The following is an 18,473-nucleotide window of genomic DNA, read 5'->3' as shown; positions in this document are numbered from 1 at the left end:
TAAAATTTACAGTGAAGATAGTAGGCCGAGGTTCAAACATTTAGATAACTCAGAAGAGGAAGAAAAATATTTAGAACTAAAGATCCAAATGGAGCTAAAGCCTGTAGCGACAAACGGATCATTGAATTCTCTGTGGGATAACATTGCGATAACAAAGTATTTGGAAGAACGAGAAATAAGATTTAGGTGTTTTCCAATCACTAAATAACATTAATTTCCAATTTGAATATTTTTCAGGTGTGGTTCCTGTTCGTATAGTTTATAATATGATTTTCTTGCAATTCTTGTACATTATTAAAATCAAATCACGTGTAGTTTTCAGTTCTATAATATTATTATAAAATTTTCTATTACATAGGTAGAATTTTAAATTTTTACAAATTTAAAACTTTATTTATGAGTTCTTTCAGTATAATAGCATTTAATACACGTATATCCGTTTGTAAAAAAAAATTTTTATTTCTTATGTCAGGCAAGTTTTTACCTTTAACATTTTTGCAATTTTTAATACATCAGTATATAAACAATATCACCATATTATTTGTGGTGTATATTGTATTCAACAAAATATACTATTATGGTGCAAATCTACCCAGGTATATTTTCACTCTATTTTTATGTGTCCATTTTATTTTTGTTATTCAATCCCCCCCCAACATTACTTTCCTTGTTTTTCTTGTTTTTGTATCCATCAAAATGAGAATAGGAAATTAAGAATCAAGATGAATGATCATAAAGTAGACGTAGAAAGAATAGAAACAAATTTGCTTTAGGAATACCTGTTTCATAGGCATTTGTATGATTTTTGTTTGTATGTAATAAATTAAACTACATGTATGCACATACAGTTATAAAATTTGAAAATTTGTTGCAGAAGATAGATATTTTGCAAGTGTGTCAATAATATGTACGACCATATACAAATATCTGACTTATACCAAATAATTTGCACAATTTTGCATAATTCATTATGCAAAATCTGCTTTGAAAGGATAAAAGTTATATTGAAATATTGTGAATAATTTATAAGGGTTTTAAGTGTGTGAATTTTATTGCATTAAGAATTAGTACATATATATAGGAAATGGAATTTTCAATAAATTTTTTTTTTATTTAAAATGTGTGTTAAATTTTTAATTTAAATAAAAATTTCATTATAATATTTATATTAAGTACAAAAAAAAAAACAATGGGAATACTTTTTATTAATAGTTCTAGGTTTGGTGGAATAATAGATCGATTCAATTGCTTTTCAAACGTAGAGGAGGTTTCGCATAAGGTATCAAATGGTTTCAGGGATAATTCTTTGATCAATTTCGAGCAAAAAATTGCATGAGTGGGGGCTGTTATATTTAATGTATAATATTTGTATGGGTTACAGCGTGTTCAAAAAAATAGGTATCAGATTTTTTTCTGCAAATAAATAAGCGGTTATAACGCGACATAGAGTAACTATCGGGGACTTGTTTTATAGGTGATGGATTACTCTTTACTTTCGATCTTAAAATAAATTTGATTTGAGCAATAGTTTTCAAGATAAATTTCGTCAAAGTTAGAATTTTTGATTTTTTTTTTATAATTTTTCTGAAAAACTCGAAATTTCTCGAAAATTTTTGTTTAATATTTTTTTAAACAAATTTTTAAAGAAAGGTTAAATACTTTATTATGAATATTTTATTCTCTTGTTTTGAATTTTGAGGATATTTAAGATACTTTTATGTGAATTATGTTTTATGTTTTATGTGAATATTGTAGGAACTCTCTAAGCCTCAATAAAAGCCTCAACTGAATCGAAATATTTTCAGTTCTTGAGCCCGTGATTGTGTACACGAAGTGATGATTTAACCTATATATCCTAAGATTAGTTTTTAGCACTTTTCCAAAAATTTTTTGAAAAAAGTGCTTATTAGTTTCACTCTGTCCGTCCGTCCGTCCGTGTGTCTGTTTACAAAACTTCTACATTCTTAAAATGTTTACTAAATTCTACATTCTAAAACATCGTAGAACAAAATTTTTACCTATCTCCCCCCCTCTAGAAGTTATACCACCCCAAAGCACTAAAAATAGCCTATTTTAACTATTTGTTGCAATGAAACCATAAGCATTTTTGAAATTTTGCAAACGCAGAAAGGCAGTAGCTTCCTTCCCCTAGCGCAGTATACTATAGCTAAACTTTAGAAAAACAAAATGGCCGTTCAAATTTACCGTTATCTAAAGTCCTTTTTTTCCAAATTTTTGATCTCGTTTTTCTTCTAAACCCCATAATGTAGAACTTTGAAATTTTAGCAGCTTTTAGACATTAATAAATAATTAATTTCGTTAGAAGAAAATTTTTTTCCATCTCCACCCCCTCTCAAGTTATGGCCTCTTGAAATTTGTAAAATTTGCATTTTCGCCGCCTTATATTTCTGAAACCGCAAGCTTTTTCAAATTTCTATAAACGCAAAAAGTTAACGGTAAATTCCATGATATTAAAAAATATAATTATTTTTCTTAACTCATACAATTAAACCTTAAAATCGAGCATTACGTTAACCCCTGCTTATATTAATTTTTGCTTTATTTCAAAGACTGCATAAATCGTTCATCCTAAACATATGCAATCCTAGAAATAGTTTTGTATATGAATGAAAATAATTTTAATAGTGTGATAGGTATACATACTCGTAGACTGTATTTAAAAGCAGAATTTTCACTTGTTGAAGGGAAAAGTGCTACAATACAAACCATTGGTTTGACCCAACTTTATTTATTTTTTTAGAGCTTGTAATCAAATTTTGAATATTTTAACATTTTTGTAACGCTTTAAAATTTTTTTAAACGCGATATTTATTTCGATTTTTCGCGAATTCCTCATAAATCTCATAATTTTTCATCTAATAGGTATTGCAAAACCATTTATATTTAGTTTCAAAAGATTGTACCAGCACATAATACGTATAAAATAAATTGAATTATGATACTTGTAAATATATTGTACACTTATGTATGAAATTTAAAATCTGCTTTACAAAATATAATAACAAAGAATTCAATAGGTTTGTAAAAAAGAACGAAAAATAATCAAAATTAAAATACATAATGTACTAATACCATGGCAGCATTATATTAATTTACAATGTTATTAAATAGAAGCTTATAAAGGATTTTCCAAGGTTTTAAAATTTATAATATAATAACTATTCAATATCCTTGAGGAAAATCGAATTTTAAAACTGTAAATGAGTATGGTGAAAGGTAATAAATGAATATATTCGATGTAATATGTGTGTGTGTATTTTCCGGTCAATTTGTGTATTATACTTCATTTAAAACTTGTGGCGTATATTGACTAATGTATGGAAACACTGTATCGTATATAAAAATTAAAATATTGAAAATTTAAATTTAGTAGAAAATTAGAATTAGACCATTAATACGTCTTTTTACTGACCGCATTGAATACAATAAGGGGAGGACATTTAATACAATAGGTGATGGCACCAAATTTTGCATATCGAGTTTTCGATGATAGAAATAATCAACAATTTCCTTAAAATTTATTATTTAAATTCGGTATGTTAAAACACTCAACCTATAATTTTTTTGGAAATATCAGGACTCGGAAACCAAACTAGATTTTAGTGGCCGATTTTAGATTTTTTACCATATAATTATACTGACCAAACTGATGGAATTTCTTGAAATTTAATATTTGAGTTTTGTTTGCTACCGAAACTAATTAATGATCTTTTCAGAGAACTAGAATTGCACAAAACGAAATCCTGCCAAGAATCAAATTAACACTTTTTCTAGGTGTCAAAGAATATTTTTTTATACTTTCGTTAGAAATGAAGTTGTGTTTAATTAATTTGAATTTTTGATGTCCTCATTTAAGAATTCCTTAAATTAAATCAAGTTCTTTAGTACTGAATTATTAATATACAACGTGTAGTTGTTTTAATTAGCAAGTATTGTGTCCTATTATACTAATAATATTAACTTTAATGGAAATTTCTTCATACAACTGCAGAACAGATGGACTACGTAATCAAAAGAAAATTTTTCATTTCAAACCAGTGACTTACCGCTTTCTGGACGGACACCCTACCAACTGAGCTACAGGAACTCTTTAGTATCTGTTATATATAAATTAAATAATGCTTTAAAGTTGGTCTTAATTTAAATTAAAATTTGTTTATTTTGCGAGTTTAATTTAATAACTTTTGAGACCTTTAAAGAAATAATGAAAACAATTACTGTCAATGTGTAGGTTTGACTAAAACAAAAATTCTTAGTTTCTATTCTATAAATAAACTTTTCTTAAGAAAAAAATTTAACGATTTCAAGCAACAAATGATAAAAAATTTAATGAGAGAGAGAAAGAGAGATAAAAATGTTATTTATTTTCTTTTCTGTTTCAAAATGCTTGATCACTGTAGTGACATTTTTCTTTTTCTGTTTCATAATTTCTATTATCGTTATGTTTACTCTCGTATTATTTTGTGTACTCTTAGCATAACATTTTTTGGTTAAGAATCTTTGAGTGTGCACAAATGTTAACGTAAAATGTATGTTTTGATTGTATAATATGGTTAAAAGGGACAACAAAAATATCAAAAATATCATTGGAAAAAATGTTAAACAAGAAAAACCTTAAGTTTAACTACTCTAAGGATATTATTTTGCCTGATGTCATTTTACACAAGAATTTTTTACGAAATTCGAGTGTTGTAAATCCTTATGGACAAAAACGTTTACATATCTATGGAATATACATAAACATTCATACATTTACTATGTACTTTAATGTAATAAATAAATTGTTGGATCAAAATGTTTGAATTGTATTTTTCGGGAGAGAAGCACAAACACTACAAAATAATAAAATTATTGCTTTTTCTTCTGTTCTGTTCAGTGTTTTGTTTTTTTTTTTTTCCAAAAGTAAATATAATTCATTTCATTTTGGTAATTCATAAATCTTTTAAGGCAATGAATTGAAATTTTAAGCCATAATATTGTGTACAATATTGAGAAACGTAAAATACGAAAACTTTTTCACTCTCTTCCAAATTTTCATTTTTATTTTAAGTTTTATTTTTCACTTTCCTTGTTTAAGAGTAAATTTAAGATGAATAATGTAACAGAGGAGAAAAAAAAATTAAAGAAGATTTTTTATTTTGCCTTTAAATTTACTTTACTTTTTTGTGTCATATTAAATTCTATTATTTTTGTCATTCTCCATTTTTAAAAAGAGAAAAAAATTTGGTTTTTGCAAAAAAAGAAAAACAAAAAAATGTAACAAAAATTTTGATTAAATTTTACGCAATGTAAATAACCGAGACCTAAGTAAGACCTTTTTTTTTTGTCTTGCTCTTGAACTGATGACTGGCTATATTATAATATATAAGGATATATGACGTATGTATGTGCTGTATATAGTAGATTTGATATCGTTCATCTTCTAATGTTAATGGATTTAGAGTATATATAGTTATCGGTGTGTCTCTGGCTTCATAATCATTGTTTCGGAATGGATTATTATTATGCAAGTATGTACACTTGTACGTACCATCATATAAGTAACGAAGTTGTTTTATTTTGTTTCTACTTTTGGTTGAATTAAAAACAAAAAATAAATAAATTTTTTAATAGGAATTTTTTTCTTTTATTAAAAATGTTAGGGAATATGAAGCGGGGTTGTAAACTGCCCAGGTTACATAAGCCATATTAATATGATACAAACATTTTGTAATAAGGGCGATGAGTTCATTTTTCCTCTTTTCACTTTGCATCTTTATTTTTGTTGTGTATATTGTAGAACCTTGTTGTATAGAACGAAAATATTAAGTAAAAGTTCATATAAGTTCAAAGGATATTTGAAATAGTTGGGAAGGTACACACCGGATGAAGGTAATATTTGCATATATGTATACCTAAAAATATGGTATGCATGTATGTATACCTAAAATGAATTTATAAATAAATTTTTTTTTAATATATTAGAATTGTTAGTGACTTTAAAGGGTTTTTTTTTTATAAATTCTTTTTTTGACAGAACTAAAAAAAAAATTCTTAATTTTAATGTATGGAAGTAACAGTTTATTTTTTATTTATAAAATATTTTCTTTTAAAATAACTTTAACTGAATGTGGGTTATGTATAAGTTCTGACAGTTTAATGTAAAATTTTAAATTTATTTTTTGTTCGAATTTATTTCTATTACGCAGATTTTGAATAGTTCTATAAATTATTTTAAAATTTTGTGGAAGAATTGTTATAAAATATTTTACGACATGGCAATATTGATTAATAGAGTAATTTAAAAAAAATTGCATATATTTAGGGGTAGCTTGTGATATTACTCATTTTCAAAAATTATATTGAATTCGTTAGAATAAACAATCTAACTTTGTTGATTTTAAAAATAATATAAAATCAGAGCTTTTCCCTGATAATAGCTGAAAACAATCACGGCAATTAATAACTCTGCAATTGCATATAAAAGCAAATAATGTTCAGAGCACTTAATTTTCTCAAAAAACAGTAAGAGTATAGGACGAAATAAAAATAGTTACCTTGTAATAAGGGTTGCTGAACATCTCGTTGGTGTACCATTGGACTATTACATATAGAACCGGATGCAGTAGAGTCTAACGATTCATCAACATTATATCTGGTAACACCGGCCTTTAATACAAATAAAATTTAATAAATATCAATAATTTTATCTTACATTGAATGAAATCAAATTAATAATAGGTTGCACTTACAGCAATTAAACTGCTACTAACTGATGATTTACCATCTTTAGCATTATTAAAATGTTCTATAACTTCCCAATTTGATTTTTTTGGTGTAGTCGGTTGCGTTGAAGATGGCTGTTGTCCTTGTGGTGATGGTGCTTGTAATTCTAATGAAACCTGTGGACTTCTATTTTGACGTAGCGAAGCTGAACGTCCAGTAAATTTTGCTTTTCTTGATAAAACACCAGAAACATCCTATAGAATTTTAGTAAGTATGTTAAGATATTTATTTTAAGTTTGTATATGTTTATCAAAATTTAAAAAAAAATTTATTGTGTAATGTTGGAAACACTTCATTTGAAAGGTATTTGAGCTGTGTCTAATTGGCGAACATGCCAAGAGGATGGCTGCCCAGCGAATGATCTTGATCTTTACAAGAGTTGCTGTGACGGAGAGGAGGAAGACGATCCCGCAACTCATCTTCTTAGCTCGTGCCCGATTTCATCTGCTTTGCTCATGTCGAATGTAAATGCCTGGACCTTAGCCGGGTTTTGGAAAGGTCGGGCTGGCTCTTGACCTATCTGGCCTATATGTACCTTACCGTAGCCGCGTTTACCTAACGTAACCTATTATGTTCAAATGATGCTTTGATGAAAAAAATGAAAATTTAAAGTCATAAACCTTAATGGTTGATCTTTATCCAAAAAAAGATGAAGAATTCGAAGGAGACACAAAATGTCATACACTTTTTTGAGAGAAAAATCTTTTTTCTTTTAAATTTCACCCTTTCTTATTCTATCCTTTTATAGCGGATGTTTAACATCCTGTACACAGAAAAGAATGAAAAAAAAAATAAAATGCAAAAATAGCTTTTTTTTCTCCTTCTTTTCTGGCTTTTTTGAACTCTTAAATGCTCTTTTCTTAAAGTCATTTATTCAATTAGAATACTGTTGCTGAGTTTAAAAATTGCAGTAATAAAAATAACAACAATAAAAATTCATATTTAATGCAATCTTATTCATTTCTTTTATAAAAGTTACTAAAAATAGCTATCAAAAGAAGTTTATCTTTTAATAAAGAGCAACAAAACGAAATAACAGAAGAAATAACAGAAGAAAAACTCATTTTCTTCTTTTATACGCTTTCAATTTTAAAACGTTGTCGTAACCGAAAACCCAATATTTTAATCTTGATCGTCCTTATTACCGCATCATCTACAAGAATATTATAATATTCGTGCAATATGTATAAGCAAATAATATTATATGGTATATGAGCATTACTGTATCTGAAACAAAGATTCAGCAAATATGATATAAAAGTTTTGTTACTTTACTTGAATTTGGTTAAGAGCAATGAATTTTTCTAAGAACTATAATGAAATACGTACATTATAATTGAATCAAGATTATTTAAAATTGCACATATATATAAAAGAACCATGTATTATGACACATAAATGTATAAAATTATTCATGAGTCATGACAACCACCACAATTTTTTGAATAAAAGAATAAAGGATAATATGAGAGACAACAAGAGAAAAAAATATTAATTTTCTTTACACTGAACAAATAAACTTGAGGGTTAAAAATTTTCTTTAGTATTTACATAATATGTATATGAAAATATTTTGTTTTTTACATTAAACTGTTATTAATACGATATTACTTTTGATTTCTTTAGAATATATGATTGTAGTTTAAATATGATAAAACTTTTCAGATACAAATTTATTGCATAAGAACCATAAAATTGCGTTCAATATACTTTAACTGAATTACAGCGTAACGTAGTATTGAGAGAATAAGAAATTATTTGAATTTCATTGTGTTTTTGAGAAGTAGAGTTCAAGGGGTGTCTAAGAATATTATTGGAAAAAATTTATATTAATTATGTTAGGTTGTAGTATCCAAGAAATACTAGTAAAATTTGTTAAATTTGTTTGTTATTAGCACTCTTTTTATGTGATGAGTGATGGGATTAAAATCAAAGAAACATTGAATAAATGAAATTTTTCGTTATTCAACAATAAAAATACAGGTATGGCGGTGCTCTTGCAATATAATGTTTATTCACTCCACTCAGTTTCTAATAAAAGAAACCTCACCTATGGATAAATAACAAAATTAAAAGAGAACTAAGTATATTATTAAGCTTGTGAATAACCCTTTCGACTCAGTTCTCGAAAAGTGTAATTAGCATATTTTTCCCATGTGGGATTTATTACCTTTTTTTAGAGATGTTTTGGACTTAACTGGTACATTTTATGTAGCAGCCGGGTCGAAAGTGTTTAAAACAATAATTTTCATAAATTAATTACCTCTTTAGCTGAGCGTCGGCTACCACGCAATGACAAACGTTTGCTCCAATCCTTTTTTTGACTTTCTGATGAAAATGAACGAAACATTGGTGAAGCTGATGATGAAAAAGTTGTCATAAGTTTTTAAAACACTGAAAAAGTGGTAAAAAAAAATTTTAATAATTAATTATTATGATAGAAGTTTTAAAAATTTAAATGAAATTAAATTTAATTTTTATAAAATAACAAATTGATTAATTCAATAAAATGGTGAAGCTGAAACAGAAAAATTCACACAAAATTAGATTTTCTTTTATCTCACCCAAGAGCAAAGGAAATAGTTCCTATTAAAAAATTTTAAATTTCTCGAGTGTCTTGCTATAAACTCTTTTACGTTTCTAGCTTATCATGTAATATATAAGTTAGTATAGAACGTTCCGCCCTAGAATATGATGAATTTTATGAAATATTTTAAAAATTCTAAAGAATCACTGTAATAGCAAAACCTATTTAAGCTATAATAGTTGCGGTCTTCGGGGTCTCATAAGTTGCTTGAGTTTATCATGAGGGTGGGTCCCGAGTGTGAGTTGTAGGGTGTATCTGTTCTAACAGCAAATTTTAAATAATAAGCTTCGTTTTGACACATTTGTCTCTCATCGAATTTTATTTTAAATTTAAATTTGAACATTAATTTCCGCATGCTTTTTTTCTCTCTCTCTCTATCTTTCTTTATTTTCCATATTTAGATAAATTTCAAGGTACTTTTTTAAAAACTCATGGAATTTTTTTTTTGGTTCAATTATAAACTTTGTAGTACTCTTATATTTTGTCTTCTTCTACGAATCAATAATGATGGTGATATAAAAATTTTTTTTTTTTGAAATAATATCCTTACTAATACAGAACGTGGAGAGTTAAAGTCCACACGATTCTCTGCTTTATTTAATATTTCCTAAAATATGGTTATATTTGTATCTAAATAATTGTGAGTAGCACTGAACTATGAACTGAGAGTGAGGAGAGAAAAGCAAGTAAAAATAGGTGACGTTCAGTATAAACATTAAAAAAAAAAGTGTCCTTAAGGAAGGAATTAAACAAGAAAGCAACCTTCCTTAAATTGTCCCTTAAAGAAAAAGGAAGTAAATATTGAAATAAAAAAAATTTAATGTGAAAACGTATGGGATGTAAGGGGTGTAAAATTCAATTGAAGAAAAAGCCTACACACAAATATTTTAGTACATGTGTAAGAAAAAACTTGAAAGGATAATAAAAAGAAAAAAATTTCAATAAAGAAAAAAAAATAAGTATTTTTGGGTGCCATAATTGAATTCAATCGTATACCTTAAGATTTTTATTTTTCTTAAAATTTGATTTATTTTTTAAAAATTTTCTTTTTTTTTTTTTTATTAACAAAATCTTAAAGTACAAAGAGTTCTGGTGAAAATTATAACAAATAAGAAAGAAGAAAAAAATAAATGAATTTTTTTTTCAATAGAAACCATTTTTAATGTTATCGTATATCCTTGGCGGTCATTTATTGCTTCCTCTTTTTTTTTAAATCAAATGAAGATCATGTACTTGGTTATAATATGCTTATAGAATTTTAAATAGGACAAATTATATTATGGGATTAGAAAGGAATATGTGAAATTTTAAGTTGATTAAATTTTCAATTGTGAATTGCAACCACATTTATTTTGAACAAACAGTATAGTTATGGTCACACAACAACGAATTTTAATAAAAATGATTACAAGAAATTTTTCAGTTTTTATGCTCTAGATTAGATTTTTATAATATAAATGAGGGGATCAGAAGCAAAGTTGCCTAAACTTCACTCTCAAAAATCAAACAATTTAAAGGTCATTTTCTTAACTCTGCATATTTCTACAATTTCATTTTATAATTATTCGCTACGTTGAGCTGTTGAAAAAAATATTCCTTACAAAATGATGATTTTTAGATGATTAAAAGTTTCTAATTATAAAGCAAGATATAGCTCTAAATTTCTGGAGGGAACCTGGTCATTTGAAATTATAATTTTTAATTTGTCTTTCCTAAAAATTAATAAATTGAGATTTCTTTTGATTAATCGTCAATAGTTACTATTGAAATTCCATTTTCAAATGCAAATAGCTATACAAATACTACTTTCACACTTATATTCTATATTCATTTTTTCAATGCCATTATTACATTTGATCGCGAGCTCTACAAGTTATCCCAAATTCTAAAAGATGTAGAATTGAACCAGATCAAAATAAATTGAGTTTATTGAGTTCTTAGCTTAGTTTAATTTATCACAACAATAAAAGAAAACCTTACGTAATATTATAAAATCCTTGAAAACATTTGATTAAAGTCACAAGGACATATTGGGATAACGTACAAATACCCCATTTCTAGAAATGTTAAAAATAAACGGGCATGTATACTTCTAAAATAGTTTACATAACAAGAAGTGGATGCAAGAGGATAAAACTTACTAGTTATTTTCTTCTCTTAATTTAAACAAGAAAAATTATTTATTTAAAGTTTGTACACTAGTTAAAAACTATATAGTATAAAGATATAGATGAAGAAAAGTATACTTTGAATTCAGAATGAAAGTCCATTGAAAGGATTGTAGGGGGAGAAAAAATTTATAATAGAGATAAAAAGTTTTTCTTCTCCATTTTTTTTTTTTGCTAATTTTAAATTAGTTCTCAAATTAAGAGTAACAATTTCTTTTATAAATAAATAATTTAGAACTTGATGGTAAGGAACAAAACAAAAAAAAATTTTTTATTTAAAATCATTTATTTAAAATGGTGAGAATAAAATTAGAAAACAACACCTGGATGAAGTGAAAACAAGAAGAAAATTTTAATTTTTATTTATTGTTGTTCTTTTGTTTAGGTTTTTCCTTTTCTTGTAATATAAATAAATAAATTTTAAGAAAAAAGAAAAGTTTAATTGGTTTTTGAATAATTTTTTCGAATTTTCTCATGAATTTTGAATTTAAAATTTTATTTTGTTTTTAAAATTGAAATTTAGTTTTTGTTAAAAGCTTGGATTATCCCCGTCACGTTTACACCAAAACAATGAGTGTGAAAATTTCTTATTTTGGTAGAGCTGATCTCAGTATACTGGGGGATGGAGTGTTGACGGGACATTGTCTCTTGGGGAAAATGTCCAAGAGGCTTGAGGTCGCTACGACGGATATAAGTCGTGATGGAGGTCAGAATATGGCGGAGGTGGAGAATGTTGAACATAATCTTTGTGTCTGTACGTTTTTGATATGGCAGAGAAAACGTATCCTTGGGGCTTTCTTTTATGATGGCCTGTAGGGCCTGTCCCAATAGTCTTTCGCGTAACTTTTCAGGTTTATCAAGGAGGTTGGTTGATTCGGGTAGATGGTCTTTAGGATCGGATTACATGGGGGTTTTGGGATGTTTTATTTGAGGGTTGCCGATATGGGCCTTTTTGTGTGCGTAGTGTATAGGCTCCACGTATCTTAGTACTATTGCTACTAATACTACGCTCTAGAATAAAAATGATATTATAATTTTGAAAAAATCAATGTCAACAGCCAATTTATTATTGCAATGTTTGACTGTTTTATATCGCTACAAAAAAAGCCATATTTCGGGATTTGCAGAATTTCAAAAATATTTTTGGTGCTAACACAATAAGTAGTCAAAAAAGGCGTTTTGAGAATTTTGAAGGGCTATAACTTTCAGAAGAGGAGAGATAGATAAAAATTTTCTTTTACAAAATCAAGTATTTAAGTTAAGATCTATTTGTGTGCAAAAATTTTAACTTTCTATCTTAAAGCATGTAAATTGCGTGATTTGTTAACAGATACGCGGACGGACGCCGACAGAGTGAAACTAATAAGAATTTTTTCAATTTTATTTTATGGAAAAATGCCAAAAACACAAAACAAACAACCGTTTTCTTTTTAATAAAATAACATGTACTTATTTTTATAAATAATTAAGATAAATGTAAGTAGACTTGAAGGTAAAATATTTCATATAATAAAATTTATTTAGAATCATTACAAATAATGTAAATTTATTTATATATCAGTGGCCTCAAACACAAACCGCCTAACTCGACTTAAGACAAAAATGAGATATGTTTACCAGCGAATTCTAAGTTTTGAGTTTCATATGCTCACAAAATTTGGTGGTTCTACGACTGTTGTAGCAGGAGTTAATGTCGAATTCACACATGACCTAACTCGAAATGGTAACTATGTGCACTTGCACTAATCGCCTAAATCGAGTTAAGAGCAGAAAACATCTTTTTTATGTTTTTGACAAACCACTCATTTCGAGATAGGCTATTGTTGCAAATCAAAATTAGTGACATTTTTTTTTTCATGTATGAATTTTTATAACCGCTTATCTCGAGTTAAGCTTTTGTTGCAAAATTAATTTTGAGTTTTTTTAAATACTAACTCGACATAAGCGATTTGTGTAAAATAATAATTGTTGGTTGTTTAAACTCATCTCGAGTTAGGCGATTATTACAAATACAATTACATTCCATAAGGCTTCTTATTCCATAAGGCCTACTTGTTCACTGTAGTCACTATATTTATCTCGAAATCACTAAAACAGACTTAAGTCGTTTGTGCTTGAAGCCACTGATATGTATAAATGTGTTTTTGTATAAAGTGCACGTTTTTAGTAAAATAACAACATTTTGACAAAAAACATTATAAGATTTTGTACATAGTTATAAAAATATGTGTGTATGTGTTTTTATTTCTACTATATTACTGAAATAAATTTTCACTTTGAAATCCTCTTCGGATTAACAGTTATGAATAAAAGATAATATTTATTATGTCACTTTTATAACATTATAATATATACGAATATGTCAGATTGTTTTATTATAAATATTTTATAATTAAGACATATTTCACTTAATAATATATTCAGTAATATCATATGAATGTCACATAAAGTACACACACCAAATATAATAATTTTATATATAGAATGTGCGTGTGTGTGTATGAATCTGTAGATATATATGGGACTTTTATAATGTAAAGTAAAGTAAATAATAATAATATTGTTTATATTAAAGTAACATTGAAAATATTTTTATAATTCTTTTGTCATTAATCCTCTTGAGAACTCACATTCTTTACAAGTACAATAATATTAATAAAACAACAATAACAATAATAATAATAACAAGTATGTAACCTGCATTTTTATTGTTATTTTGATTTTATTCTCTTTATTTTTATATAAAAAATATTATATACAAGCAATGGTATTGTTTTTAATATAAATTTTAGGTATATACATTGTATACTGTAAAGAATTTGCAAAACAGAAAAATAAAAAAACATTTTCATAATATCCTTTGAAAGATGGAAACAATAAGATGAAAAAGGACGAAAAATAAAAAAAATAAATTGCACAATAAAATGACAAATTAACAAAATAACAAAATTGAAAATTGTACAGTAAATAATCTTAGGTCCTTTTATAATCACACAAAACAACAAAAACAAAAAAAAAAGGAATCCTTTTCAATGTTTACTTTTATTAGAATAAATTATCAAAAGAGAAAGAGATTCTCTGCTTAAGAGTGCGAAGAGAAATCGAAAAAGTAAAAGGAATAAAATTTAAGAAATCAAGAAAGAAAGTGTAGAAAAAATCGAATAACATAGCAGATTTATAATAAATTAATAAAGGATCAATGTTATGTGTATGTATACAGGAATGTGAATGTTAATTTTGTTATACATATATTTACATATGTGCGTATATTATATAGAATTATATCCTTTTGTTATTTTGTCCACTTAAAATATTGTTCAATTATTTATTACCAGTTCGTGTGAGTTTTGCAGAATTATACAAGTAGTTCCCATATATCTAAATAATATGAAAATAAAATTTGATCACGTTTTATACAGCCATTCATTTTTTTTTTTCGGGATTCATGAATAATTTTACTAAAATAACCTTTCACAGTAATAATAATTTTCTTAAATGTTTTAAGTATTAAAACGTTCAAAGATGTGTGATATTTATTTTATTATTTAAGGTTAACTACTATAGATACGGATCAAGCAAAATGTTTTGTAAAACAGCACATATTTTTTTTTATAATTATATTAAAAATTACTATTCATATTATTCATTTAATGTCGTAAAATACTTTTTCATTGCATACAATTAGGGGAAGAACAGAAATATAGAGAAGCGTTGAAATAGTATTGGGATTTTAAAATTAATTAAGCCATTTGGAATATACATATAGAGAGGTTGTTTTGTATTAATTGATTATTTCATCAATTTTCAGCAAAAAATTGTATAGAGCGGTGGAAGGGGGGTCGGAGGTGCAGGTATGATCGTTTTCGAGCTGCAGCCTGTTGAAAAAAAGATGCTACATTTTTTCTTCATGTAAATAAATGCGTATAACTTCAAAATTCCACCCCTCCCCCTCCTCGCATATGACTGAAAATTGATCAAATAATCATCTCAAGTATTCTAAGTTATAATCCCTAACTTTTATAAGAGAGTACAAAATTTTCTATTTTTCATTTTCAAAAGTGTACTCGTATAGAAATTTTGTCATAGACAGACAAACATACAGATGGACAGGAAGGCGAAATTAATAAGCACATTTTGAAAATTTCTTCGAAATGTTCTTAAAATTTGTAATAATACTTTCGTATAATTTTTTTAATAAATTGAGTTTATCTTATATACTAATCCTTCTGTATATTAAATACAAGATTCGAATCTTCATGCACAAAATTCCAATACAATTTTGCAATGCAATTTTTCTAGTATTATTCTTTTAAAAATCAACAAGTATGGGGCATTTATGAATTATATTTATGAATTATATAGGAATTGTTAAACTTATTATAGGAATTTATATTTATTCATTAAATTTTAAATAAATTTTTAAATTAATTTTAAAATAAGGTATTCAAATCATAAAAATTCAATTACTATATCTATGTATATAGGTTTTTCTCATTCATACAAACATACATATTTTGTTTTGTGTTTTGTATTAGACAGAGTGGGCAATATCAATTCTATTATTAATTTTTAAATAGAATGTTTTTTAAATTACCTTGATTTTTTAAAAATGTTATTTGGCTATTTTTAAACTTTTGTTATATTGTGTGGGTGTTAAATTCAAAATACAAATGTATATTTGAATCACTAAAGTAAATTTTGCTGTGGTTTTTCATATACCTTATAAAATTTTAAAGCCTACACATTTGTTTGGTTTGTATACGATTACTTTTGTATACAGAAATTCTTGGTTCGCGTGCTTATAGGCATGTATGAAAGTATAAAAAGTACAATATAAAAATAACCTTTCGTAATTCAATTGTGTATTTTTAGAAAATATTTTAAATCAAAATCACGTTTTTTATATATTTACAAGGTATATTAATTTTTTCCTCTACAAATTTCTTAAATTGATTAAAATTTTGTTCAAATTTGTTCAAACCTTTTAGACTTACACAATATTATTTTTTAATTCCCTATATACAAAGTACAAAGCTATTTTTACCGAAATTTTGTTAAGACTACAATATTATTAATAAGTTAAAATTATCTCAGAAAGAAATTAGGAGTCGTGTACCATCGGTTAGAGGGTGGAAATTGAATAAAATTTTTCATCGGAACATAGTGTTAAAACAGAGCCGTTTTCAAGCTAGGGGACTCGTAAGAAAATTTGTCGAAATTTACGCATTTTTTATTTCATCTTTCTTATCATTTAATTTTTTTGTCCCCACAATTTCTCATATTTTTTACCCAGCTGCTTAAATTTTAATTTGTATAGAAAAAACATTTTTAACGAAACTAATAAGGCAGCTGAAATTTTTAGGAACCATTTATTTTGTTAAAAAAACTGAATTTTAAAATTTTTATTCATTGCTCCTATTCATTAATTTGTTGTTGAATCAACCTGTATAATGTGTGTATATATTATAAGTAAACCACATTTTGGGTTGAATACATCTTTGATTAGAAAAAGTACTTGTTACAATAAAATTCGACTTCAACCTGTAAGTGCATTCATTTCCCCAAAAATTTTTACACTCTTACTAAGTATGAGCGTAATTCAATTGTGTGAGCGTAATTCAATGAATTTGACAATTATTAAATGCAAAAATTTTATAATGTGCAGGGTTAGTTTTAAAATATCACATTAAATTATTTGTTAAAGTTTTTTATTATGCTTGTTGTTTATGTTGCATTATGCTTATTAAATTAGAAACGCTTTTTATACCTATATAGAATTAATTCGGCTATGTTTGTTATTTGAGCTTTTAAGAATTTATTTTCATTAAAAACAGAAAGAAATATGAGTGATAGATAACCTTTTTACTAATAAATTTCTTGAATGTTGACATAAGAAATTGCTGAGAAAATGAGAGAATCGTTGAGGTGGTTTTGCTGCTCTTTCTCATTTTGGAAATTTTTCAAATTTAGTATTGAATTTTTTGCCGTTTTAGAGCATTTTTTTATTTTTCCTTTTTTTTAAATAAGTGTTTAATATTTTGTTAATTTCATGTACGTACTTAATCTACATATAGTACGTCAAAATTTTTTACGTTATTAGAATTGTCGTTCTTTACTCTTCCATTACCTATATGCACATAAAATAAGATTACAAATTTTATTACTACATTTTTATAAGTACGAGTATGTACCTTGTTTGTATTTATTTCATTGAATTTTATTACGGACTATTTAAGGGTCTAAAGGATTTTATATGTTATTAGGTATAACCTTCTTGTTTACTTGTATATATACTAAATATAATGTGGATTGAGTTTATGATATATATAAAAACCGAAGGGATACATAGGGGGAAAATATGAAAAAACAAAAAAAAACAAAAACGTACAATAAATAAGGGAATGACAAAAAAAAAATAAAACAAATATGAAAACAATTTTGTAGGCGTAGAGAATTTATAAAAAGGATAAAATGAAATTTTTGTTGAAAGATATTAATTTATCCTCTTAAATTCAAATTATGGACTGCTTTATGTGATATTGCCATTTATATAATATATATATGTGTGACCTTAATATGAAAGGAATAATTTAGGGGCTTTTATTTCAATATTTTCGTTTTTTATTATTATTTTTGTACATATTTTATGTATTTTTGTTATTTTTTTTGATTTATTTTTATGAAAATTGAAATTTTTTGGGCTGTTTTTTTTCGTTTTTAGCTTTTAAAATTCTGGCACCTGACTAGATTTTTTTATTGAAAGAAAAATGTTTAATAAAAATGATAAAAGTATTAAAGTTGATACATTGGAATTTTTTTCTTATTTCCTATATAAAAATATTTTAGTCGAGTCGCAAATGTGTAACAGGATATTTTATGGTATTCATTAAAATTTAATAGAAATGTTGAAAAAAAATGAAGTAATCAGATTT

General features: G+C 26.0%; 1 protein-coding gene across 3 annotated transcripts in view; it reads right to left on the bottom strand.

Annotated features, from left to right (window-relative positions):
* LOC129610136 (uncharacterized) overlaps positions 1–18,473 on the bottom strand; it is a 136,532-nt gene that overhangs the window by 44,145 nt on the left and 73,914 nt on the right. For all 3 annotated transcript variants that reach the window (XM_055522523.1, XM_055522524.1, XM_055522525.1), the window contains exons 3-5: positions 9,050–9,180; positions 6,753–6,980; positions 6,558–6,669 (exon numbers count right to left, since the gene is read on the bottom strand). In XM_055522523.1, the coding sequence (XP_055378498.1) occupies positions 6,558–6,669; positions 6,753–6,980; positions 9,050–9,166 (457 nt within the window). In that variant the 5' untranslated portion in view covers positions 9,167–9,180. The remainder of the gene's footprint in view (positions 1–6,557; positions 6,670–6,752; positions 6,981–9,049; positions 9,181–18,473) is intronic.

Source organism: Condylostylus longicornis, unplaced genomic scaffold (genome assembly GCF_029603195.1).
Source record: "Condylostylus longicornis isolate FDR11 unplaced genomic scaffold, ASM2960319v2 ptg000044l, whole genome shotgun sequence".
Classification (NCBI taxonomy): domain Eukaryota; kingdom Metazoa; phylum Arthropoda; class Insecta; order Diptera; family Dolichopodidae; genus Condylostylus; species Condylostylus longicornis.
This window is presented reverse-complemented; position numbering and strand designations above follow the sequence as displayed.